The sequence below is a fragment of the Haliotis cracherodii genome, unplaced genomic scaffold, assembly GCF_022045235.1.
Source record: "Haliotis cracherodii isolate W230 unplaced genomic scaffold, xgHalCrac1.p SCAF_1, whole genome shotgun sequence".
Classification (NCBI taxonomy): Eukaryota; Metazoa; Mollusca; class Gastropoda; order Lepetellida; family Haliotidae; genus Haliotis; species Haliotis cracherodii.
Window position 1 is genome coordinate 34,433,081 of NW_027266264.1, and position 27,973 is coordinate 34,461,053.

At 42.4% G+C, this 27,973-nt stretch overlaps 1 protein-coding gene across 1 annotated transcript; it reads right to left on the reverse strand.

Moving 5' to 3' along the window:
• Positions 1 to 1,268: 1,268 nt before the first annotated feature.
• Positions 1,269 to 27,973, reverse strand: LOC139463874 (solute carrier organic anion transporter family member 2A1-like). Its single transcript, XM_071245282.1, has 10 exons — positions 27,679 to 27,973; positions 17,030 to 17,880; positions 13,103 to 13,189; positions 12,474 to 12,662; positions 11,438 to 11,602; positions 9,917 to 10,115; positions 7,428 to 7,563; positions 5,082 to 5,239; positions 3,362 to 3,426; positions 1,269 to 2,263 (listed from the first exon to the last, which is right to left on the reverse strand). Exons 2-10 carry the CDS (start codon positions 17,754 to 17,756, stop codon positions 1,959 to 1,961), a joined length of 2,031 nt encoding a protein of 676 aa, XP_071101383.1. The 5' UTR covers positions 17,757 to 17,880; positions 27,679 to 27,973; the 3' UTR covers positions 1,269 to 1,958.

Consider the following 27,973-nt stretch of genomic DNA (forward strand, 5'->3'; position numbering starts at 1 on the left):
GCATTCATAAGCATCCCTCGTCTATCTCTGCATAGGGTATATGTTAGATGTAATTTTGAGAGTACCACAGAATTAATTCTTCTTTCTTCATGGTTCACGGCGCTTCGTTGTGTCCATAAGACACCACGGTGCTTGGTCTATCATGACATGCACATTCTGTTTAAGATACATCTTTTAGTCCATTACGAAGCCTGTATCTGAGGATACCCCATAGTAGGTTACGTCAGGTGAACCCTAGGCGAACTTGGACCTTCTAGTATAAATGAAAGAAGCGTTGGTTCTTGTGTCAATCCAACCGCCCCCGTGGTCTAGTGGTAGAACGGGCGAGCGGTTCGATCCCCGGCCGCGTCATACCAAAAGACGTTAAAAGATGGTACTTGTTGTTACCCTGTCTGGCGCTCGGCATTAAGGGGCTAAAACAAGGACTGTTCGGCTCGGTGTCATCATACTGTGTCTGAGTGGGGTATTCATGTTAAACTGCGGCATGGTATCTCAGTGAGCCAGCACTATAAATAGGCATCAGTCCGGACTAGTACAAGCAGCCATACACACACGTGCATAAGTGCAATAATCTTGGACGAGACGTTAAACCCAATTTCACCTCATCCCACCGCACCTTGTGCCAATCAGATGTCAGCTTTCTTAAACAAGCTCATTAAAATCAGATCAAAGTACTCGCTATCGCTAAACAAAGATCTGAGGACATCTCATTACGGGTCATGTCGGAACTTTGATCGACCACTGGAATGACTAACAAGAAGTCGACATCAGTCAATTAGAAAGCAGCTTTCTCGAGCTTTACGGCACTCGTTTCAACCTGGCGACTTCCATTTGAGACGACGCTTGACAAATATGTTGACACAGTTCTCGATTACAATTTTGAAAACTGAATAAACGAACATTCTGGAATGTCTAATATTTGGTTGAGATTTATAGCAGTGCTTCCCACGTACTGTGCAACGCCTCCTCCGTTCAAATGTTTATCCCACGGAAGCGAGAGATAAATGACGGGATCAGTCGTACGGGCCGTAACTGTCGTTCGGAATACCCCGTTTTAACGTTTTCGTGGTTGCATTTATCAGAAAACCCATTCAGACTGTCACTTTCATGATCTGGTAAGTGACGCTTTGATTGGTCGGATGAAACGTCGTTCTGACGTGACCCATAATGGGATGTCCTCAGATCTTTGTTTAGCGATAGCGAGAACTAAGATCTGATTTTAATGAGACTGGCTTTCTTAAATGATTCGACTTTATTCTTTACCGCCTTGATTCGGATATTTTGATTCGAATAAATGAAAACCCGCACAGAAATCAAACATTTCGATCATACTCCCTTTTGGGTGTAGATGCCATGGCGCACATAAGCGATAAGTGAGTGAGTTGGATTTAACGCCGCTTTGATCAGTATTCCAGTATATGACGGCGTGTCAGCTTAATGTGGGAGGAAAGCCCGAAGTGGAACAGGTCTGAGACGTTTACCACTTAGGTGAAACCCATGGGCACGGGTATGGTGCTGACAAACCTTATAACATTGATCTACATTCGGAATTTGTCGTTTGAGTTGGTTCTCGGTTTTTTTTTTATGAATATAATATGCTTGTCTGAATGTTTCATCCAATCGAAGACTCGACAATGATTTGCTGATTAGAAAGTTCACCTGACGCGACCTTCAATGGAGGTGTCTTCATATCATCACGCATGCGCAGAGAGGCATCGTATCGGAGTAAAAGATTTGATTTTAAAGAGGTCTTGTTTAAAGCACCGTCGATGTGAAAGAGATATCTTGTTTATCCAACTACAGTACGTCAAGCTTTGAGACTCCCCTCACTTGAGCTGCGCTACAACCCGTCCAATGCTGGTCTTCACAAACAGTAGATAGTGTTAACTTAACTCCCATCGGTACCATTCCTGAGTTCTCCTGGCGTTTGCTTTCGCCTCAATAACAAATCCTGAACACTACACTTTACTGTGGCGCAGTTCCCCGTTAACACCATTTTTCACAATAAATTTCTCTTTTTCGGCGCTGTCAGATTTTGGTGTTTCTAAATAGAAAGGTCTTTTTTTCTTCTTGGCGACAAAAAGGGCTACGATATAGAGAAGGACGGAACTTCCTCTCGTAACGCAGAACCCAGTGTGGTACTTGAGCTTTAAGTCCAAGAGACTGTACAGAAGACAAGCCCCTGAACCGGAACAGGAAGTGGCCCACGTGCGGCAGGTTGTGTCGATTATCTTCCCGAAAAACACAGGCCCTGGGAACCAACCTGGAAAGGGAAAATCAGTACTATTCTTTTTTTATCATAATTCATGTATAATAGACTGTCTCTGTGGTCTAGTGGTAGAGCGTCCGCCCGGAGAACGGAAGATCCGGTGTATGATCCCAAACCAATAGACGTTAAAAGATGGTACTTGTTGTTACCCTGCTTGGCGCTCGACATCAAGGGGCTAAAACAAGAACTGGTCGGCTCGGAGTCAGTATACTGTGTCGGAGTGGGGTATTCATGTCGCACACACACACACACACACACACACACACACACACACACACACACACACACACACACACACACACACACGAGAATGCTTGTCGGACGCGACGTTAAACCCCATTTCACCTCACCTCATATATAACAATTACTATGAACTGTGAACAATATTTGTTCGAAACAGCTTTCTTAAAATTACTTGACATTCTATTGTGACCACGATAGAAAACTAAATTTTGCTGTTTACATTGTCAATATTTACACGAGAAAACGTAGATTATGGTGTCTCGTTCAAGTAACAGTCTTTCGTGTAATGTTTAATTGATTAAGTAGTTGAATATGGTTCTACGCCGCCTGTAGCAATATACGAGCAATATCACAGAAACTGGCTTCACACGTTGCACCCATATGGGAAACAAAACTTTGGTCTTCGGCGTTACTAGCGAACACTTTTACCACAAGCCTACCCAACTGCTCCTGTATTTGGTTGAGGATTCGATAATATGGCCCAGTAGTCAAAGCGTTGGTTCGTCACACCAAGGACCCAATTTCCACTGCCCAGGTGGTATAAGGTGTGAAATCCATGCTTCGAGTCCCCGGAAGTTATGTGGCTGTAATTCTGCTAAAAGTGCGAATAACCACACTCACTCTTTGTGCAATTTGTGCTGATTGAACTAAGGCCATATGTCCGTGGAGAGAACGACCATTCCCTGTGGTTCTCGAAGATATTTGATAGCGTGTTCATTCGACGAGTAAGTGTGGCTGCAATATGTTAGGGTTCTAGAAACACCACTGCCACACATCATCGGAATAGATCACTTCCAGCTTGTCAGATGGTGAACTGCACTGTGTCTACTAGATCTCCCATATGCTTACCTAGTAAAGTATTCAGGAACGCTGACAAGCCTATGGCGAGGGGTTTATCTGCTTCTGTGACGCTTCTGGAACATGAGAGATTAATGAACGTATTATAACCACGACACAGTTCATAGAAGAAAAGACAGTGGGGGCGTTTGATAGATTTTACGACTGCTTCTCGTAATATCTGCCTGTCAAATTCCCTCCAATTTAGCATAATTATATTTTATTTGTTATCATTTCTTCGGTCGATTTTCTAATCATCGGCTCCGAGGGATGTGTTTACATATCTCTAGCAAAAAATGAAATAAATCATCGGATCTTAATGAGTTCCTGTTTAGCTTCGTTCAAATTTCAGGACACAAAACACACTAAAGGGGGATAACTCAGTGTGACATGAGTGGAAGTTAATACACTGTTGGACAGTCGTTTCTCATTAAAATCAGACCCTTTACTTTAACACGATGCCTTTCTTCGTGAAAATTTGAGAACACCTCTGTACGAGGTCGCGTCATGTAAACTTCAAAATCTTTTAATCAACGTCGATGCATCTCAATTCTCGCATTCATGACCAACTCGTGTAGTTCCGGGACAAGCCGAATAGCTTCTTGCAGGTTACGGAAAGGGGCGAGTGGTGACGAATGCAATTCCCTGTCATTCATGACCAACTCGTGTAGTTCCGGGACAAGCCGAATAGCTTCTTGCAGGTTACGGAAAGGGGCGAGTGGTGACGAATGATTCCCTGTGAGTGAGCGAGGCATTCAGACAAGCGTATCTGATTTCTGTATCTCGGGAACGGTTATAATCGAGGAGTTCCGAATGCAAAAGCTTAACGCCGTGCTATTATTTGTTGTGAATATTTTATATATCCTGTCGTTTCATCCGCCCTGGCAGTGCATCCACTCTTTCTAGGGTATATCTGTGTTCTTTTTATTTCTTCGATCCAAATTTCCGTATCAGGACATAAAGAACCATTTCAGAAAGAGGACATCTTAACATCAAGAATCCACACATCCTTTATCTAGACTAGACGGTCAAAGATAAATAAGCAGGTGGTTATTGTGTCTTGAACAAGATTAAAATGTGCCAGTTATTTGTATATTCCAGCTGTAGGGACCAGACAATCCATTGATTGACATCATGAGCATCGATCTCCGCAATTGGGATAGGCATCAATGAAATGAGCGAGCCTGACCACCCGATCCCGTTAGTTGTCTCTTACGACAAGACAGTCGTTTCTTATGACAGGCTTGGGTTGCTGAAGACGGGTGGCCAGTTATTTAACCAGAAAAACCGCACGTGATAGTTAGTTCAGCTTACCTAATTATATACGATTATCTACAGTGTGTGCAAATAAGGATGATGGGTCATGTATGTATTACTTATGATGGATGGGAGCGAGAGTGGCCCAGTCATCTAAAGAGCAACAATTCGCTGTGCAGAGTTGCGTCCCTTTGGCACGCCAGGAACCTATGATTGTGGGTTCCAATGCTGGTTCACCCCGATTATGTTTCTAGGTTTGTCAGCACCATAAACGTGTTCGTGGGTTTCACCGAAGTGGTAAACGTCTGAGACCTACACCACTTCAGGCTTTCCTCCTATATCAACGAGGTGATGTAACGAGAATACTGTCCAAAGTGGCGTTAAACCCAACTCACTCACTCACTTACCCACCCACTTACAAGCCGCCAGAGTGCTTTGTGAACATGGCGGATGTATAAGGTTCATCTCTACTGACCTAACTGTGACGATAAATCCGGGCATCATTCCGAGGGTCGCTGTGAAGGCACCGAAGAACATGACGGCGATGTAGGGGTAGAGGTTGCTGCAGCCGCTCTCACACAGACCAGGCACTGCTGTGGAGTTGCCGGAGATGCACGCGCACCCCGTGTAATACTGAAACAAACCAGTGTGCTTGAGTTCGCTTAGATAAATGTATCCTCCGGTTTGTGGATAGCAGCAGTGCCACCCATCCTCCATATCTCCACCTACACTCATCCCTGGATCTTGTCTGTCACCCAGACCCTGGAGAACATGCATATTGAAAATAAGTCCAACTAGCAGTCTAGAATGGTTTGGCAAGTTCAAATCGCTTCGGTTCTAGGATTGATCGGGGCTCCATTAAGATTTTATATTTCATATTTTGTAGATATATATTTTTGAAAAAGATAAATGTATTTTTGGGACTAAATGTCAGTCTACCCTTGATCTATTCACAGGGTTCTTGCGATCTCAAATCAATTTGATTTTCATTACCCAATTTGATTTACTACGCTACTCAATCTAACGGACCAATCAGAATGGGGGCTACAAACCAGCCTCAATGTTGGGTTGGCGATATCAACACCATGGCGGTAAGTCGCATGGATAACGATAGAGTTTGCGAAAAGTTCAACATTGAAAAGCTGACAGACACGCAAAAGAAAGCTTTCAAAAATCTTGTTGAAAGGTTGTCCATTAAATCTGCCGGGGGCAAGCCCCATTACCTTTTCCCTTATCTCGACGTCTGATTGGTCGGTAAATGAAAATCAAGGGCGGATACTTTAAAATCGCGAGAGCCAGGGGTAGGAATCCTGGGGGTTGTGTCAATTTATCGAAATTCGACCCCTGGGGATATAGAGGATGGGCGCAGCCGTTTAAATATTGTTTCTGTATTTGTAAACCCGCGTTTAGGGATAATGTTCTGCGCCATGTTGCAATCATACACAGCCTCAAGTAAATGGATGGCTACGAGTACAGGTTATAGATAATTTTAGGGAGCAATCATTCTGGAAAAGAGAATAAGTGAAAAATAATGTCTGCTCCCTTATGTGTCTAGGACTGAACATGCTGATTTACCAACGACTACAGGTTGATGGAAGCTGCTAAACAACACATGGATCACTACCTGACTGGTCAGGGTGAGATTGTTTTCTACACATCTATCACTCGCCCAATTATGTGTCACTGTTGTACCAAGACCAGCACATCAAATCTTGAAAAACATCAAGAACGTGCTCCGGGATTTATTTGCACTGACTGCGACATCCCTCTCCCATCCCTCTTGCCTCCATCTGTCACTGTCACTACCTATGTAAATTGCTTAAAGGAAGCGGCACTGAATGTTCTCAAATTTGCTAACAAAATTTCTCCCGCATACAATGAATATTTGATAAATGTAAAGTAATCGCCTTCTTCTTCAGACAGGTACTTACAGAGGACATCCACGAGTAGGAACATCTAAATTCAGGACAAGTTCATATGACTATTAGGACTCCAGTGTCTGGACCTTCCTGTCCGATGATTTGAAGTTGAATCATTACTGATTTCTGCAGGCTTGTTTCGGAACTGGTCAGGACCCATGTGCAATTGCTACATATGTAAATATGATAATTGCTGTGCCCTGCAGGGCGATGTGGATAAAGCCTTGTGGATAAAGCGTTCGCTCGTCACGCGAGGGCCGGTCGGGTAGCCTAGTGGATAAAGCGTTCGCTCGTCACGCGAGGGCCGGTCGGGTAGCCTAGTGGTTCAAGCGTTCGCTGGTCACGCCGAGGAGCGATCGGGGAGCCTTGTGGATAAAGCGTTCGCTCATCACTCCGAGGAGCGATCGGGGAGCCTTTTGGATAAAGCGTTCGCTCGTCTCGCCGAGGGGCGATCGGGTAGCCTAGTGGTTAAAGCGTTCGCTCGTCACGCCGTATACCCGGATTCGATTCCCGACATAGGTACAATGTATGAAGCCCATTTCTGGTGTCCCCCGCCGTGATATTGCTGGAATATTGTTAAAAGCGGCGTAAAACCATACTCACTCACTCGTTACGACAAAGACCCATGTTAGATTCCCTACATGGTACAATGTCTGAAGCCCCTTTCTAGTGTCCCCCGCTGGAATACAGCGAAAAGCGGCGTTAAACCCAACTCACTAACTGATGTCCCCTATGACATTACTCGAAAACGGGACAATCCGTTTTAACCAAGTTTCTTAACATTGACATTGATCAAGTCAGTGTTTACGAGAAAATGTAAACACAGAATAACAATATATATTTTATTACAAAAACACTGCCCATAATATTGTTTAGAAATAGTTAACTAAGACATTTGTTACCTCAGTGTCAGATGACGGGCATCCGGCGTGACATGGGGACTGGTAGCTGATCCCATCCTCGCCACACACAGGGAAAAAATCGTTGACGTCACAACCACAGCTCGATGTGCAGGTCAGTGGTGGTGTCGTGGTGTTACTGGAAATATATAATATAATTGCTGTCATCGAACCCCCTACGTCTTGGGTCATTGCTCATTATATCAACCATTGGTTTGTCTAGCCAAGACTCTAACATTTACAGGCCGTCTTGTTATTGATGGAACATTTCTGACTGCGGCGTAAAACAACGAACACATATTATACAATTACGTTGTCCTATTTTTATCATAGAAAACTTCTTTTTTTAAATAAACTGTTTTGCTTCAATTGTTATTTCAACAAAATATATTAACACATGTCGAAAATAGTGAACGTGTTGAAATTTTGTCTTTGTTGGTAAGAGTTATCTCCTTCAGAAAAGAGGGCAGATTTACATGCCGCAGATGTGTATATAGGTCAATAGAAATACAGATCGAGTGTTTGTGCATGTCGCAATGTAAACCAGTGGTGCAATAGTATGCATTGGGTAAAGGGGATAATGGTATAAAACACCATACACCCGGAATAATTGCCAGAATAAAAGCAACAACATTCTGCCACTAAACATTCAAGTCAATATCTTCAAGAAATGACGTGAAAAAATCTAATCATATCTAGGAAGAATAAAGAAAATGAAAGTAAATAAAACAAAATAAATAAAAATACAAAATAAATCTTTATTACAATACACTGTATAAAACAGGGCGTTTGGTTTGAGTTATGGGACTGATTCTAAATCCTCACAATTTTAATAAATGTGATCGAGGTCACACTGTACACAATACTCCAGCAAGGCAGAACAGCTATCGGGTTTACATGCACGCATGCGGTATATAGGTGAAAGGACAAAGCAAGCGGGCTTGTACATGTTATATGAGCTATGCGTTATTTACTTAAGCTGCAATAACATACTCTACTGCACTCAACAGTCTCCGTGAGCGTAGGTAATATAATAGGTCAGGGTGAAGTTACCCAGGCACATCAAACAACTGGCTGCTATGTGTTGAGGGCCCTCATTACACAACTGGGGGTGATAGTGTTGCACATTGATAAGAATGTAGGTCTATATTCTTTTCTTAAGACATTGCAAGTTGTGTCTGGGTGAGTGAGTTGGGTGTTTAACGCCGCTTTGAACAGTATTTCAGTAAAGTTATGCCAACCTGATATCGGAGGGAAGCCCTAAGGGGGTCAGGTCTCAAACGTTTGACTCTTTGATGAAACCCACGGATGTGGTGGTGATAAACTTAGGACCTCAAACCGGGATTCGAACCCACGACCACATGTTTCTGGCATTCCCAAGGGACGCAACTATGCATAACGAATTGCGGCACCTTAGACGACTGGGTCGCCACTGCCCCAGTTATGCCTGAAGATCTGCCTTTGTATGATTCTTGAAGTTATCAGCAGTCTGTACCTTAGAGGTATTGTATAGTCCCCAGGGAGCTGAGAATGAGCATAGAGAGCACGCTGATCCATGGACCGGGGCAATAATGTTAGCGAGTTGAGAATGCACCTTGTGTATGGATACTAGCGCAATATAAGCACACACAAATCATTATGATAACTTACAACACGTGTTCCACGTATTACATCACGGACCATGCGTCCAACGTTTACATCTTCTGAATAATGAATTAAGATATTAACACTGCAGACGGAATGTACATTTCTACGTGTTATCTCAAGGAAAGTCACTTTGTGAATACAAATTCAAATTGAACACGATAATTTGTATTGGATTTGTGGTATTATCAGGTGGTGACTAATTAGTGAATTGTCACAAGTTATAGACACTTTTAAAGGAGCATTCTCAGTTAAATTAACAAATATCAGCAATTCGCTGTGAAGAGTTGCGTCCCTTTGGCACGCCAGGAACCTATTATTGTAGGTTCGAATCCCGGTTCGCCCCGATTATGTTTCTAAGTTTGTTAGCACCATACCCGTGCTCCTGGGTTTCACAAAAGGGGTAAACGTCTAAGACCTGCATCACTTCGGGCTTTCCTCCCACATCAAGCTGACACGCCGCGATATATAACTGGAATACTGTTAAAATCGGCGTTAAATCCAATTCACTCACTCACCCAGCTGAGGATTAAATCCTTTTTTCCCCGCTGATAGACAGAACAAATCCTTGATACCCCGCTTTAAAGCAAAATGCCGCACGCTTTTTCGGAGTCAATAGAGGTCACGTGACACAGCACAAGTTGATCACAGCTAAGTTGAACAGATTATTTTACATGTCGGTAAGATAAATTCGTTGTGGAAGGATCATGGGTACATTTGGTTTTATGCGTGCCCCGTTAGGTTTTATACCATTCCGGCTCGTGGCATATAACCTAACGCGGGACTCATAAAACCCCATGTTTCCCTCGTTATTCTGCTACAACTTCTATTGTCCACGTTATGCTTACCTGATCAGCTGAGTGGTATGGTGCCCCACGATGACGGGTTGGGAACAGCCCAGGAAGAAGCCGCTAGAGCTCAGCAGCACGGAGACGGAGTTTATCCCTGTGAGGAAGAGGATGCAGGTGACGGGCCGCATCTTCAGCTTGGAGGTGATGATGCCCCCTAACATGGAACCACCAGCAGCAGCAATGAGGTTCAGGGCACCTGTAACGTTGAGATGAGGCTTGTCAGTAAACGTGATGAACCCAGTCACATAATCCTAAGAAATCCATTGCACGATTCTGACTTTATCATAAGCAAGTATCTATGTCTGATACCAGGTGTTCCCACCAGTGGAACCCGTCACAAACACATGCAAAGTCACTTTAAATAAGTCACTGATCAGACAAACTCCGTTAGCCCGGATCCTGCTTAGCCGGAAACCCCACATACCGGCCAACGTACGGCTATTACTCTAACAAAGGATCTCTGGGAACACCTGATCTGAAATTGCCACAGTAAGTGACTGAGTTGGCTTTAACGCGGCTTTTTGCTGTATTCCAGTTATATCACGACATGTCAGCTTGATGTGGGAGGAAAGCCCGACGTGATCCAGTGTTAGGCGTTTACCACTTTGGTGAAATCCACAGGTATGGTGCTAACAAACCTAACAACATAATCGGACGAACCGGGATTCGAACCCGCGATCATACGTTTCTGCACAGCGAATCGCGGCGCCATAGATGACTTGACCACCCGTGTCCTCGTAAACACTAAAAGAACCGCAGTTTAACATGAATACCCCACTCAGACACAGTACTAGTATACTGACTCCGAGCCGACCAGGCCCTGTTTTAGCCCCTTAATGCCGAGCGCCAGACAGGGTAACAACAAGTACCATTTTGTAACGTCTTTTGGTACGATGCGGCTGGGGATCGAACCCAGGCCTAGACCACGGAGGCCATTACAACCAAGAGAATACCTTCAGGTAAAGTAATTGTGCAACATTTCTTTTTATTGAATAACGGCCATATTATCACACTTTTCGTATGAGAGATACTTATACTCCAAAACAGAAAGCGAAATATGTCATAGTTCACCCCAACGCATTAAAACCTATCGGTATAATGAATATTCAATCCGTATGTAAAGTACAGTACTCTACAATTTGCCTGATCTCTTCCGAGGATAACTTGTATATACGTCATGAGGACCTCATGCGGCAAGTATAATATATACATCATCAGCGAATGTGAGGTGAAATGTTGTTCTAATTCAAAATCATTATACGCGTGCGTGCGTGCGTGCGTGCGTGCGTGCGTGCGTGCATGCGTGCGTGGACTCATGCCAATGTAATTGAGCTGACCAACTGGGAAATCATGCCGCAGTTTAACATGGATACCCGACTCAGACCCACTCGTTGTTTCGTTCCCTTACTGCCGAGCGTCACGCACCGTAACAACAAGTACTATCCATAGACCCCCCGCCCTCCGAGCAGCCGCTGTATCCAGTGGACCACAGAGGCGTGAATGTACCAACATACGTACCGAGTATAATATTTGCTTTCCATGCTGGTATTTGAAACTGGACTTCGATGTATTTAGGCAGGAAGGACAACATCCCACTGATGGCGAACAAGTTGAGGCAGGTACCGAACACCATACACATGTAAATAGGATTGGTCAACAGCCGAATCACCGCCTTCAGCAACTCTTTTCACATGAAAATAAAAAAAGTATTTTTAATTCTCTATAGGCCATACCAGGTCTACAAACAAAATCAAAACCCCAATATTGATTTGTCATCATAATACCCTTTAATTATGTTTGTATATTAAAATCACTGCGACTGAACCCCATAATGGAACGATCCAGTACATCTGCCCGGGGCAAGGATCTTTTCTGACTGTATAAGTCCAGTTTCCAACCTTGCCGAAACAAGGCTGGAATTTCGTGGCTCTATCGTAGCGCCACCAGTTATTACGAGTTATGTCCCTCGTACTTACTTCCTTTTGACCAATTACCTTTCAATATTACTTGCATTTGCTTCAAACAAAATGGCGGCGCACAGTCAAGACGATCTGATCGACAATCAATATCTTTATTGTGATAGAATAGGTCTTTCCTCGTGAAGAACATCAAATCACTTGAGCACCTTGATTAAAAGCATGAAGAGATTTGGGAAAACATTTGTCAACGCCCACTTGACGGAACACATGCTCTGCAAATCCTGCAATCGACCGAAATCTGCTGGGCATTCGCCATGTTGTTTACGAACCAAATGTCGATTTCGTACGCAATGCTGTTTGGACTATGCATAGACTCGTTAGTCCCACTAAAATAATAACTCCATCATTCCAGCCAAGCTCGGAAGGTTGGACATTGTTATAGTCAGTTAATTCCCTTGCCTCTGGAAGATGGACCCGGTAGGAGGCCAAGTAGAAGTAGAATGCCTACGAAGGGAGATAACTCGATCTTACAAATACGTTTCATATCGGGTGCAAATGGGCCTTTTGTTGGCCTACGTCACCCTTATACTATACCGCCACACCTATATTTCATACCATAAAAGTAAGTAACTCACCTGTTACGTCGCGTTTGAAGGTAATCCTCCTCCTTTCCTCTATTTGGGCGACTGTTCGGTCACGTGGTTTGATACGCCGGGGGAAGAAGAAGAGTGGGATGCTGGCGAGAACCCCACCTATCCCGAACACGAGGAAGCCAAGCCACCACGCCCCGATCCATCGTGGATCCCGGGGGGTGAGAGTGGTAGCTAGGGTTAGAGAGGGGTGTTATTATTATTTTGGTCATAGCACAGCCTTTGTTATCTATGTTTAAAGATCGCGCCTTAAATAATGTAATACGTTACACAATCGACGCTTCTGAGACGTGGTGTAACAATCGGATATCTTACCAAAACTTGAACCTTTTCCTGTCGTGAGTCATATTTTCCCGCGATTTATTTCATACCAATAAAATATGTTCTCCGGGACATACGCCCCCGAGAATTAAAAGTTATGTTTACAAGGTGTGAACATTAAATATTTACTCCTTGCGATGACCTGTCCAGAAAGCTATTCAACAGATACCTCTGTCATTGGCCGCAGAAACCATTGTGGTACTACTTTCATTGAACTAACACACTTGACATAATGACTGTCCTATGAGGCGGAATAGGCCGAAAATGCCCGAAAGATGTGCTGACGTACTTACCCTCCAACGTAACAGGGATCTTGCTGAACACGCCACCTAGTGTGAATGCTATAGCTGGCCCAAATATACTCAGACCGGTGATGATTCCTGTAACGAGAGGAAATCGTTGGTTCTCGGACTAAGTTTTAATGTTCTGTTTGTTTAATTCATAAAACTTTCTTGCTACTCAACAACAATCTGTTAACTTGGTCTTGGCTGCTCATCATTAGGCTGATGTTTTCAGTAAGAAAGTACTGGTGGGCTCTAATCTTTCAATTTTGTGAATTGCAAGTACAACTTCGCCTAACGGTTACTTTTCACTTTTACTTTTGAGAAATGGCGACTGGTCTTATCAAAATATTGTAAAACAATTCTTCCTTGCGCTTTTTGCTGATATTGTAATAGGATAACACAAGCTGTTCATGGAAATCCTACTTAGTTGTTTCCCCTAGCCGTACCAGGATCCGCTGATCCGCTGGTCATGGGTTTGAATTCCAGATTCTCCCTCATCATCTACTTTAATTATCAAGCTTACTTCTTAAGAAAATACGCTTAAGCATTTCCCAAAAGCGTTCAACTGGACAGTGATCAATCAATCGATTGAACATTCAAAACCAACTCTCTCTCTCTCTCTCTCTCTCTCTCTCTCTCTCTCTCTCTCTCTCTCTCTCTCTCTCTCTCTCTCTCTCTCTCTCTCTCTCTCTCTCTCTCTCCCCCTAATTTAGAAAAGGACACAGAATGAAACATTGTCGCAATTTGTTTCAGGATATCCGTTGTGATACCAATAAATACTCGGCCATGACATTTGCAACAGAGAGAACTTGATGTAGGCCTTCATATAACAAGCGTAGTCCTGAACCATGGGAACATATCACACACGACGAATGTCCCAATCGTATGTCCGTTCAAAGGTCACCAACTTCAGATAACCGTGTTGTTTATGAAGGCGAACCGTAACGTTGACTATATTTGTGATTTTAATTCTGTACACTAAATCTGTAATGCTTTTTTTCGTACCTTTCTGTATCCACGTATGTTCCTATTATACTTACTTGGGGAGGGTCATGAAAAAAAATGGATTTTTTTTTATAATATAAAAAGCGCTTTTGCATTTTGTTTTTTCAGAGAGGGTCATGAAAAAATGTACATGGACATAGGGAGGGTCAGCGGTATGTTGCTGTCATACTTCTGATCACCATCTTCCTGATGAGTGAGTGAGTGAGTTGGGTTTAACGCCGCTTTTAAAAGTATTCCAGTTATATCGCGGCGTGTCAGCTTAATGTGGGGGAAAGCCCGAAGTGATGCAGGTCTCAAACGTTTATCATTTCCGGTGAAACCCAGGAGCACGGGTATGGTGCTGACAAACCAAGAATTATAATCGGGGCGAACCGGGATTCGAACCCACAATCATAGGTTTCTGGCATGCCCAAAGGACGCAACTCTGCACAGCGAATCGGCCACCCGTGCCCTCCATCTTCCTGATGGGTTCAAGTGCAACCAGCACAGAGCAAACTGATGTGATTTACCTATACATATTTGCGATACTATTAGCGTTAGGGCGGAAACGGGGAGATCCGTGATCTAATGGTCCGCATTTCGCTGTGCAGAGTCACTTTCCTTAGCAGTGGCAAGATCAGCTGATCGGGGTTCGAATCCAAAATTTGCCCTGCTCATGGTCCATGGTTTGACAGCACATACCAGTGCTTGGGGGTTTCACCTAAATGGTAAACGTCTAAAACCTGCGTCACTTTGGGCTTTCTACCACATTAGACTGACAAGCCGTGATATGACTGACAAACTGTTCAAACCCCGATTAACCCAACACACTTAGAACGGGCCAAGACCCTGCATCCTCATCCTTTGCCTCCTCCTTCGACCAATGTCTACAAACTAATGCCCTGTTATATCCTGGCAGCACATACCTAATGCTCTAGTGATTTAAGAAATTAACGATTCTTGATCGTTGTCTATCGTACAATAAAACACTGCAGGGAGAATAAACCTTGCGTGGCGCCCCTAGTGGTTTATTCTCCCTGCAGTGTTTTATTGTACGATAAACAACGACCATGAGTCGTTTATTTCTTATGAGCTATCAACATAATGTACAGCCTCGAGAAGGATGTTAGTAAAAAGTACACGCCTTAAGATATTTTCCCATGTAATGTAATGTAATGTCGGACAAGTCCATTGTATGAACAGGGTCTAAATGTGGTCTTCCCGGCATATTCTCACAATGGTCACGACGATTATCTATACCTTTTCTCTCAATATCGATTGTCATATCTCTCCCACTTATGGAACGATCGTTCGGCCACTGCGTTTATCTACGTTGCCCAGCTTCATCTATTGGGAACAACTCACTAGACACTTCCCTCTGAAAAATAACGTTGTCCAATTTACGACGTCATGACGTTGAGAGCGCATGTTCGAATCTTCAGAAATGACGTCATGAACAATGTTTTATCAAGAAATTGTTCATTGTTCTTTGCGATTTATGGGGTAGATACCTTGTATAATTGATTAAACGTAATCAAGAAAACATGTTTGAAATCTTCGATATGGTCATACTGAATGTATTTTATTTTAATTCTCACACCGAAAAAAGGGGCTTTAAATAGTTGACGCCCAATCTGCACCAAATACCTGGGTGCGTTGTGCACTGGATGAAAATGTGCTACACATGTGGGAAGGTCACAAGTCAAGTCACACTAAAATAAGATCACTGTTAAAGACTTACGACGCCAGAGATATGATAAATGTTCGTATTTATTATCAGAATTTGTACGTTGCATTTATAGTTATGTATGAAATGCAAATGCCTTTATGCCTTGTTTTATTATGCTGAAATATGATAATGTATGTCACAAACACGTGAAGCATGACTTTCTCTTTTCACAATGTCACCATAAAAGCAAAATAACAAGGTTTAAACAACGATAATCATACTACACATATGTACAAATTGGTGGTAAAATCGGAAGTATGAAAGATACATATTGTGAAGATTCAACTGAGAAAATTGATGTTTACTCACATCTCTATTTTATCGCAACACTGTTATCGCGAAATATTTTTGATCATTATTCCAATCAATAGTTCAATGCCAGTGCCACGGTTTTCGCCTCTCGCATTTTGATCTAACGAGACTTTCAAAAACTTCCGGCTATTACATGGTAGCATTCAGAGTAAACTGACGGACAAAAGAAAGTACACACCCATGTTTGATGGTGACTGAAAAGGAAACACACAGGAAATGGGCATTCGACGTTTATGTACTTGATACGGGTGTTTTGACCCTTAAGTTTGTAGTGTTTGGTGATTATTTTCAGCCTAGTAACGTTTTGATACATCGCAAATTTGAATTAAAATAAATAAGCCATTCCGTATTGAATTATGAGAGAATGTAGTGAAGAGTATTTTACAACCTTTATTCAATTACTTTTAGAATAATATAATAACATTGTTCTCTCGCAGTAAATTCCGATGTCAAATAACGAGTTATCTTGGACAGAAAGCCGATGGATATAATGCGTCTCCAAACCGTCATTTTTTCGTCCAATGACCATATACGGGGGGAAACGACGTTTTCGTGTTTGCAGTGTAACATCAGTGATAATATCATCTTTCTCCGTCGTTGCAAAATATCAAAGCAGGTTTTGGCTAGATGTTTTGTTTTGTTTTTTGTAGATTTTCAACTAAAATGAACTGATAACAGGCGTTTAGCAAAAGTTAAAGACGCAAGAAATCATAAACGGGACAATTCAAAAATGAACTTTTTTTCCCAATCACGTTGTTTACATAAGGGGCATATACGTTGATCGACAAGAAGGTTCTCACATCACATAATGGCAACAGAGTGTTTGAGGGCTTGTTTTAACCAGTGGCTCGACGAGATCCTATTTGGGACGCTAGAATTTGTGATGGAAACATATAAATGAATCAACTTACCAAGATAAAAGGTTGTCTTCGTTTTCTCTACGTTATCATCAACGTATGTTGCGATGAACGGGTAGCGAGGTGACTTTCCGAAACCTTGGAGGATCATTCCGATTGCTATCAGAGCAATCGCGAAACTTCTTGTAGACTCGGGTATGTTCGCAATACTAGCTGAATCTAGCCTGTCTAAACAAGTGTCACCATCAGAAAAGTTACTTATACTATGATTTTGACCTATGGTACACAATCGTCCTCCAAGGAGCCGAGAAGTGTTCATCCCTGTTGAATTGACCCAGGGGTGAAGGTCATTTTTGGTAGCAAAATACGGAATACTGCAAATAAGGCCGGAGACTCCAAACAGAATGGTAGATAGACCCAACACCCGAGGAATGTGGGTCCTGCGAGCGATGTAGCTCATGGCTAGCGTAGTCAGCAAGTAGCCGATGTCGTTGCAGCTGAGGAGGAAGCCACTGACGGAACTGCTGAACCCGAACTGTTTTTCTAATGTGGTGATCTGCGAATTGATGTAGATGGAGACAGTGGAAGTCAGCAAGCCTGACAAACTGTACATTGCCGAGAATACGCCCATGGTTGCACAGCACTGCAACGCAGTCGGTCGGCACCCACCTATCCCACAATACACTTCATCTTCCGATGTGACTTCCTCATCCGGTTTCTTCGCCATTTGATTATTGTTGTTCCCGAGGAAGGCTCGACTGTCTTTGGTTTTCGATGACATGCTTAATAGTTCTGTGTCCTTTCACCAGTAATACTACATACAATGACGTCTCAGACCAACAACGCCATGCACCGTCCTGTAAGACTCCAACCTATGTTGCCCCGATGTCTCTCCGTGTATGACCCTGGAACGATATAAACAATATGTAGATATATGATGTCTCTTCACATTGCATCACTGCAGTAGCATAACTCTATCTGAATCCAGGGCACGCGTGGACAGGTCGTTTAAACGCGCCGCTATTCGTTCGTACACCGTTACGTTCTGTAGATCGTGGGTTCTAATCTCAGATTCTCCCTGCCTTCGTCATCATCATACCCATGCTCGTGTGTTTCACCTCGAGCGTTTCCTCCTAACCTGACATGCCGTGATATAACTTATACTGTTCAAAGCGGGATTAAACCAAACTATATCACTATACCCATAAAACCAGGCCAATTCAATTCATTCTTTAATAATGCCATCTGCAAATTTACTCAATAGGCTTGGTCTGGGCGGTATTCTGGAACAAAGAAACTAGTTATTACCATGTAACCATGCAATGGTATTGCTAGTTATTAAAGATGCAATAACCTAAAGCTGGATCGTGAAAAATAGGTTAGCCAAAAATACATAATTAACATACTTGTTTCAAAATGTCTCAAGTAATTAGAACCTGACCTAATTCTTCAGCAATCTATGATTGTCGTAAAAGGCGATGTTATTGCGACAATATATGCCGAGGGGCACTACACATATAGTCGGCATTCGTCAGAGCAAACAAAATAAACTTGGAGATGACGATATTGTTGATGTCGACTACGTTTGTCGTAAGAGGCGACTAACGTGATCGGGTGGATGCATGTCATCGTATCCCAGTTACGTAGATCAATGCGCATGATGTCAATCACTGGACTATGTGGTCCAGGCTCTGTTATTTACAGACAGCCGTCATTTTGCTGGAATATTACTGAGTGTGGCGTTAAATAACAAACAAAGAAGCAAACATATTTTCAAGGGCCCAATTTCACAAAGCAATCTTAGCACTTAGAGTATTGAAAGTCTTTGTTAAAGTAAGGGAGTATACGATGGTCTCAGGGCGAAGGTCGCTTTGTGCAAGCGGCCCGGACATTCAGATATCTCAACGCGGTGTCTTTTGATGTCAAAGATATGATTCGAGTTGAGTATTGCTATATATAATATAAAAGGACAGAATGGAAAATATTATATTTTTTAACCAATGTCCTTCTGAAGCATTAATTACCAGACTGAGTATAAAAACGCATTTAATGTGAAAAACAAGCTGTTGATGTTTGAGATTACCTCTGTAAAGATGGATAACGCTTAATCTTAACTTCCCCCAAAGGTTACATATGCGACTTCATCAAGTGTGATACCCACTCTGCGGATATCATTAAAAATTGGAACTCCAAATAAACGTTCACAGAACAACTGTTAAGCATTGGTGTCATAATTGTCTCCACAGCCTACATGGCGACATGGCGTTGGAATGTCTGCAAGGGAATGAAACTGAATATACTTGCCATAAGTAAATATTTTAATACAATCGGACTTTCTAGTCATTTTCAACCATCCGTTGAAAAACCTTTATGATCGATGTTCCTTTGGCAATGGCGGGCTATTATCCCACACCGAGACGAGGAATATATAGCCCTTGGGTCACCGACATTGTATTATATAGCTCCCGTGTCACCGACCTCTTTGACACCGACTATGCTTTCAGTACTCGTCACATGAAGAAAAACGTGTCCGCGTGAATTCGCCAGTGCGTTGAATCAACCTTGAACCCACTAGGGCTGAGTCATTTGTTTTGTTTGTGTGTACCATTGATTGTGTTCTGTCAACTGGAAATATGTCCTGGCGTAGTAACATTATATACCAATATCACTGTCAGTTTCGTTTCGGGTTTCAAGGTTTGTTTTGTTGACAGGCTCAGTGGCTCAAATGTTTACAGACCGACTTCGTGTATTTGGAATGTTGGTGTGACGTTACACAACCATGTGAGGTTTAACCCATATCATAAAGCAAAAATATATTAACTTGAAGTAAGAAAGATCGAGTTGTCGGTGATTCGTAACAAGCGAAGTGTGGATATTAGTCGACAGTTTCCTCCTAGTCCCAGTGCTTTACTCGATGAAATGATTCATTGAGTAAATGAAGTTGAGGAAAATGTATATGAACTTCTAGGTCAAACATTGGTTATACGTTCGTTTGCTTGTTTGTCTGTCTGACTGTTTGTTGGTCTGTTTATTGTTTAACGCCGCACTATACCAGCTCTTACAGCACGCCGAGGTTGCTGGGGACTACATTCTAATACGACCAGGAAGACTACATGTAAAAAGAATCTATGTAGAAAATACTGAGTATTCTTATTCCATACATTTGGGTATCCAGTAAATCGCAACACCGCTGACAGTATTGCGGAATGGCAACACAGTCGGCCATTGCTGTGTAGAGTTGTGTGCCGGAAACTTATGATCTCGAATCCCCAATGATGTCTCTATGTTTGTTGATATCACCAAATTGATTAACGTCTATGCACTTCGGGCATTCCTCCCAGATCCAGCTGACATCACCAAGCTCATTCACTTACACGTAGCAGAGGTTTATGTGATTCTTTGAGCTTGGAAAACCTACTGTTTGTTGTTTAACACCGCACTCAGCAAAATTCCAGCTATATGACGGGGGTCTGTAAATAATCGAATCTGGACCAGACAATCCAGGGATTGATATCATGAGCATCAATCCGCGCAATTGGAATACGATGACATTCATCAACCAAATCAGCGAGCCTGACAACCCGATCCCGTTAGTCGCCTCTAACAACACGCATAGTCGGCATATATTGTCGCCAATCGTGACATATTAACGTCGGCGACCATATGTGCCCCGGTTGCAGTGATTTGAAAGACCATAGATAGATTTTTAGATGACACCATGATGAAGATGCTTTACATTATCTTTTCATTGGCCCTCAGTTTACGGTTATTGGATGTAATTGTTACTTCTATAGGAATAGATATTATCTGTTTTATATGGAAATACAAATGTAACTGAGGATGTTCATCTCCGACCTTTTGAAAGTTTGACCTTAAGAAATGGGTAATGTTGGAATATACAGAGACAGACAGTCGTGAGGGGGGGGGGGGGGGGGGGTCATCAACAACATCCTCATCTCCAAGTTTATTTTGTTTGCTCTGACTTCATGACTTCATGGGGCGAAACCTTACTGCATACAGAATACGTAAAAGTTCGTTGCACAAGGAAGCATTAAAGTGTGCCCTCGTGTGTATGTGTCAGGAACGTCTCATTCCACATGGCTCGGTTCAGTGAACAGACGTGTCCACGGCCCGATCGACATGCACGGGATACTTGTCCTCGTTTTTTAAAGGGCATGTCTAAAAGCGTTAAGTACATAACGTCGCATCGGCATTATTTTAGCCATATAGCGACGAGAACAAATACATAATCAACAATGTCATAATTACAAATTATAGTTCAAAATAAATTTGTCAAACACATTTGGGCATAACAATACTTCTTACTGTAAGCAAAGTAGGAATATCAGGCACCTGTAGACTACGTCCCCTTTTAAATCACGAAATAGTGTTATTGCTAAAACGCATGCAAATACCAATATTTCAAACATCTTTAGAAAAGGGCGGTGGGGTAGGCTAGTGGTTAATGAGATCGCTCGTCACGCTGAAGACTTGGGTACGAATATTGTTAGCTCGCTATAGGGTGGCATCTTGATAAATATTGATGTCATCACATAACCGATAGAACTTAAGACCCCAAAGAAAGCATTTACAGGGACTGAACCTGGCCCATGGTGGCGTGTCACAGTATCCCCATCGTCTATACTACTTTATCGATTCAAAACCATCACAGAATCTTGACACAGTTGAGGGACGCATATAAAAGTAAATGTTTCTTACAGGAAACAAAGGCGTTCTTCTTTGCGCAGATTGGGTGAGTGGCGGGTGAGACCGTTAGGGTAGGACATTCTTACCCTTACCTGGTGTCATCGCTGATTTTCAGTGACTTTTTCATATAATTTTAACCGCTATTTTGCCTTTCACGCCCTATTGAAATCTGATTCGGCGTATAATTGAGACTGGTTATTCTCTGGCATTGACTTTTTATTTTTAAATAACCGATATCATTGTGTTTCCAGGTGGGTTTGTTCATATTTGGCAGGAACAAAATGAAAAGGGTTTCTCCCTCATCTGTTTTGTTTTTTCTTTTTTTGTGCCGAGAAAAGTTAATTTTCCTTTTTGTTGTTTGTTGAGCATCGATCTACGTATCTGGAAAACGATAACATGCATCAACCAAGTCAGCGAGCCTGACCACCCGATTCCGTTGGTCGCCTCTGACGACGGGATGTTTAAATATCTTTTTAACAGCCTTAAAAACCTCTTGTTGAAACTGAGCCCCGGAACTATCGAATAATGTTTCACGATATGATTCACTCAGACGGAGGATGTGTCATGATAGTGCATGTCATATCATGAAGCCTATGTGTTCATTGCAGACTACTTGTATTGTGTCAAGTGCCTCCGTAGTTATTGATTCGGTGCATAAAGATTACACATTTAACTGTCTCCACTTGAGACAGTTTTATTCGATATAGATCTAAGCTTGTGCACTTGTACTTTCTTGTACTCACTCATGTCGTCACGTGATTTGGCATGATCTATAATGGGAATAGTTTACCCGACGCAAACCATTATTTGAGAAGTGCAGTGTTTTGTGTGGGAAAGTCCACATGACAACAATGAGCTATTCTAAAATGATACGTCCTCACCCGTGAAGATCCGGTGTAGAACAGGTCTTCAGCAACCCATGCTTGCCTTAAAAAGAGACTATGCTTGGCGTAAGAGGTGACTAACGGGATCGGGTGGTCAGGCTCGCTGACTTGGTTGATGCATGTCATCGTATCCCAAATGCTCATGATGTCAATCACTGGATTGTCTTGTCCAGACTCGATTATTTACAGACCGCCCTCATATAGCTAGAATTTTGCTGAGTGCGGCCTTAAACAAGAAACAAACAAACATGATACGTCCTCGGATAAAGCATTTAACTAAGACCCAACTGTTTAAACATAGTAATGTTCATAATCATCCTTATTTTTCGCACTACCTCCGTGGTGTACTGGAAAGAGCGTCTGCCAGGAGAGAGAAGGTCGGTGGTTCGATCCCCCGGCCACGCCATACCAAAAGACGGTACGTAGTTTCTTGGCGTTGCCACCCTCCTTTGAAAATCACTATTGTACCCCAATGACACGAACGAAAATACATTTGCATTATTGAAATTCAGACGAATTGGTCAGTACGTAATCCAGGCATTTGTGATTGTAATACCACCTATGGGTCGCACTGTACATAGAAATTATAGATAAAACTGTGCCCTACATACATTCTGTTTACTGGCATAACGCATAAATATGGACCTTGTGTGGCCTTAACCTTCAGCCTTTTTCCCCAGAAATGTTATGTGTGAAACATATTGTGAAAGACAACACCTGGGTCGTGACGAAGTATTTCGTCATCTCGGACGTAAGAACAGGGACCTTGATCTTGGCATAGCCACAAGTTTGCCAAATCCTGACTTTGTTATTATTAACAGACCGCCTCCGTGGTCTAGTGGTAGAGCGTCCGGCCGGATAGCGAAAGATCCGGGGCTCGATCCCGCGTCATACCAAAATTCGTTAAAAGATGGTACTTGTTGTTAACCTGTCTGGCGTAGCTAAAACAAGGACTGCTCGGCTCGGAATCAGTATAGTGTGTCTGAGTGGGGACTTCATGTTAAACTGTGGCATGGTATCTCAATGGACGACACACACACACACACACACACACACACACACACACACACGCACACACACATTTCACCTCACCTCTGGATAATTATTGACTGTGGTGCTAAAAAACATTCAATCACTTACTCGTATAAACGGGTCGGTCAGTGCAATACAATTGCGTCGTAGAAATAAACATAAGCGTATCATTTTACCAGGTCACAGTACTTTTATAATAATAGAACGGCATTATCTTAACACTCCCTTTTCCTAATATACTGCCTTGTGAGACTCCTGAACGGTCTATTCGTGTCAGCGTGTCCTCTGAATAAATGTTATAAAAAATTCTACCTTGAGAGAAATTGCAGAAGCCAGTGCTTCATGGTGTAATTTATTCACATCGCCAAGCTACTGACTCCTATATGTGCGTAATACTATGTTGACGTTGATATGCCCGTCTCCCGTATGATGCCATCTCAAACTGGGAGAAACACATGTTTCCACACACACACACACACACACACACACACACACACACACACACACACACACACACACACACACGCGCGCGCGCGCGCACGACACCTGCGCACGCACCACACACGCACGCACGCACGCACGCACGCACGCACGACACATGCACACGCACCACACACACACATGCATACATACATGATTTGTCTCAGTGACTCAACGTTGATCACAAGATTGGTCTCCTTCGTGAATTGATTATGTCTTAAGTCCGAATAGAAACCATTATTATTGTATATTTCCCAAATATTATAAAACCAAACTGACATAAACCACGTATGTCTTAACATCACCAAAGAAACAATATATTATCCCACATGTGCTAAGTATGCTCTAACGTCACCAAACAAGCCACGTTTTTTTCTCATATGATTTAAATTTTATTTCAGTCCAAAATCAAATTTACCATATTGAATGAACTACTTGAATAAAGTGCAATTTTGTGACATGAACGAAACCATATTCAAGTGTATATTAGCATATGAATTCAGACTGTCACCCTATATCTTTATATCCTTATATTCATAACGGATCTCACTCTTATCTCAAAGGACAATACCTATTCACCATTAAGATATATTGATTCTCATGTGAGTTAACAATGTTAATCTTATGTCAAAGAAACCATAACATATATTCTCATGTGAATACAATATGTCAACTAAATGTCACAGAAACCATAAATATGCTCATGTGGATTAACTATGGCAACTTAATGTCATCCTAATGTCAGAGAAACCATAACAGATATCCTCAGGTGGATTTACTATGTCATCGTAATGTAACTAAGATATATATATATATTCAAATGAAATAACTTTCGAATCAGCTATATCATAATATCATCACGTAAAACAACAATCCTGTGATCTGATATTTTTTCTGGAATACTGTGTCGGCTAACAATATCTTCATTATCTGATATCATCTGATATCGTGTGGCTGTCCAAGTGATCGGATATCATTGTAGAATCGTGTAGCAGATTCTCATTAGAGCCACTGTGTTAAATATGTGCATGAACTTGAAGCAATATCAAATACACTGACACCCGAACTCGCTCGGCGCAACGCTGGGATAAGGCCAACCAACACGTCTGTAGCGACCAGAACTGGGATAAACAGTCCACAATTTCGCAAAACCCCATTTACTGCGGTAATGTTTTCGGTTAGCTCTAAAACGCATGGCGATATACTGAATATGAACATATTTCCATGTTCCATTCCAAATAAATAACCCACATTAAATTCTTCACTATAAATCGGAAACATCTTCACGTCCACACACCCCTGGTGTTTTATTCAACAGTGCACTATTAATAGCGCATACCAACCATTAATGGTAGCAACTGTATACTTAACCGACCACCTGCAGATATCCAAGGGTAACTTGCCAACAGTGCATTTTGCCTAAAGTTCCATCAAAACAACTTCATGGTTCAGGGGAAACAATAACAAAACCGTCATCCCAATACCGTAATCACTAAAAAAAAGCTTTTACTGTTGGAGATCCGCACTGCAGGCGAATAGAGATGGAGCCTCTCCGAGATATGGCCTTGTTTCTTCGTCTGTATTTTGTGAAGGATGCAAATCAAATAAATTTATACTTCCCGAAGTTAGTGAGTGAGTTTGGTTCTACGCCCCTTTGATCAGTTTTTCCTTGAATCTTTTACCACTTGGGGTGATGAGAGCTTTAGTTATGTCAGTTTCCATGTGTAGGATGCCAACAGTCAGAGGATCTAATTATAGAGAATCTGGTATCCGATGATCACGGCAGGAAAGGGACGTCACCCCGCATAGCAAATTTATAACAGTTTACACCACTGGGCCAACTTTGACCCCTTTTTGTACAAGGCATGTGTGTCGTTTATTCTATGTAAAGTCATACTTCTGAACGATTTATGCAAATATGTTCTAAACATAACTCCAAAATAATATGTAATGCCCGCAATGTGTAAGGTTCGCCCTGCAATGTGCAATTGCAGTGATATGCATACTTACAGGAGTTTGGTCTCCACTATAGTCGACGTCTATAATCTAAACTTCTATTTTGAGGTGATATTTATGATATTGAAGTCCATCTTATTGCAGTTGTGGTAGCGATTGTTTGCGACATGACCCCTCCCACTCCTAGACAGTGGTAGCTGATGTTTCGGCGTGAGTGGACAGGGGTTTAAGCTTACAGTTTCAGGCCATGTTATGTCGGGGGTACTAAATCGACTCTCTGTGACAGTTACAAGATGGCTGCAGGTGCGCGACCGAATCTTTATGAATAAACATGCAGAGTGTTAAATTGTTGAACCGTAGAGGACACCACATGCATGCGTTTGTGTGTGGGGTGAGTGGGGGGTGGGGGGGGTGAGATGAGAGAGAACACCGCGTGTGTGTGTGCGTGCGCGTGTGTGTGAGAGGGAGAGAGAACGCCATATGTAGTATGCGTGTGGGGGTGGAGTGAGAGAGCGCACCATTCACATGTGTTTGCGTATGTGTGTGGGGGGGGGTGGGGGGGAGGGGGCTAATAGAGAACACCACATGCATGTGTGTGAGTGTGTGTGAGAGTGAGAGAGCACCACATTCATGTGTTTGTTTGTTTGTTTGGTTTGGTTTGTTTTTTTTTGGGGGGGGGGGGGGGGGGTGTCATAGACAACACCACATGTGTACAGTATCAAATAACTAATTACAGTATATACCGTCCATAAGTGTTTACACTGATTTGTCATGTTAACATTAATAAGGCCCATACCAACATCCACCACGGCACTATAGTGATACAGACATGTTGACAAGCGGGCTCCTGACACCCAAACGTAACTGTCAGAAGCATGATAAACTACATTATGTGTGTCAAGAGCTCGGGTATGATAAGGGCATTGACAAGAGTAGGTCTCCTTCCCTTGACTAGACACTAGACACCCAATGCGTATACCTCTATGTACCAAACATAGACAATAGTGTAATATATTGCATCGATATCTGCCCCAGACACACCAAGTACTCGAAGAAACTACTTACAGCTAGGACAATCTGGTATAGAATAACAGATTGATAACTGGTCAATTAAATATCTGATCACATGGCATTGCATATATATATCAGTACACCGCCCGCGAGTGCGCCATTCGGTCAAACTCAATTCCTGCTTTGAGTAACGTGCGATATTTACTGTAAATCTACCCGTAAACGCATGACTCGTGTACGTACAGCGTTGTTGACAGAACGGAAATAGATCACGGCACCTCGTTTCCCCTCCGTCGGGTGTGCACAGTCAAACAGTGCAAGAAATATGGGAGAGAACTGTGTGTTTCTTAATGGCGATGTAAGGTGAGAATTGTTTCTTAAATACAGTGTTTAATGCTGTGGTGTCACTCCCATATCAAACCTACTGTCACGGCTAAGGCGTTCAATATGAAATTGATTATTTTATAAAATATAACATGGCACGTACCAAATTGTAGCAATGGTATGCTTATTATTAAGTATGCTTAATAAAAAAAACGAATTAGTACCAGGATAGAATATAAATGCTGTCACTTTACAAAGATGCATCAAAAATAAAGTTATATAACATTTTTGCCAAACAAAATATCTTACCTTATAACAAGCTGCACACTAGGTCACTTGGTCTACGCGAGATGTTAAGCTTTCTCTCCCGTCGTCAGTCAAGTGTCCTCTGGGTATCGTCCTGTATCGTCCTAGGACTAAGGGTTTATCTTCCTCTGAGTGAACGAGACCCGGGTGGGCAAACTTGTGAGACCAACATTCAAGACACGTGACCACGTTCACACACGGGAGGGACAGCCATTGAGCTGAATATATATATATCCTTTCAAGCGCTGTGAGAGCCGAGTGATGGTGACACATTAGTTATCTAACACAAGCCCGTGTG

What these genes read in the sequence shown, in the direction of transcription:
- LOC139463874 (XM_071245282.1), bottom strand. Translation starts at nt 17,756, where the DNA reads ATGTCATCGAAAACCAAAGACAGTCGAGCCTTCCTCGGGAACAACAAT. An exon ending in GAAGACAACCTTTTATCTTG is followed by an intron (nt 13,190 to 17,029) that starts GTAAGTTGATTC and finishes CTCTCGTTACAG; the next exon opens with GAATCATCACCGGTCTGAGT. An exon ending in GAAAGCAAATATTATACTCG is followed by an intron (nt 10,116 to 11,437) that starts GTACGTATGTTG and finishes TCAACGTTACAG; the next exon opens with GTGCCCTGAACCTCATTGCT.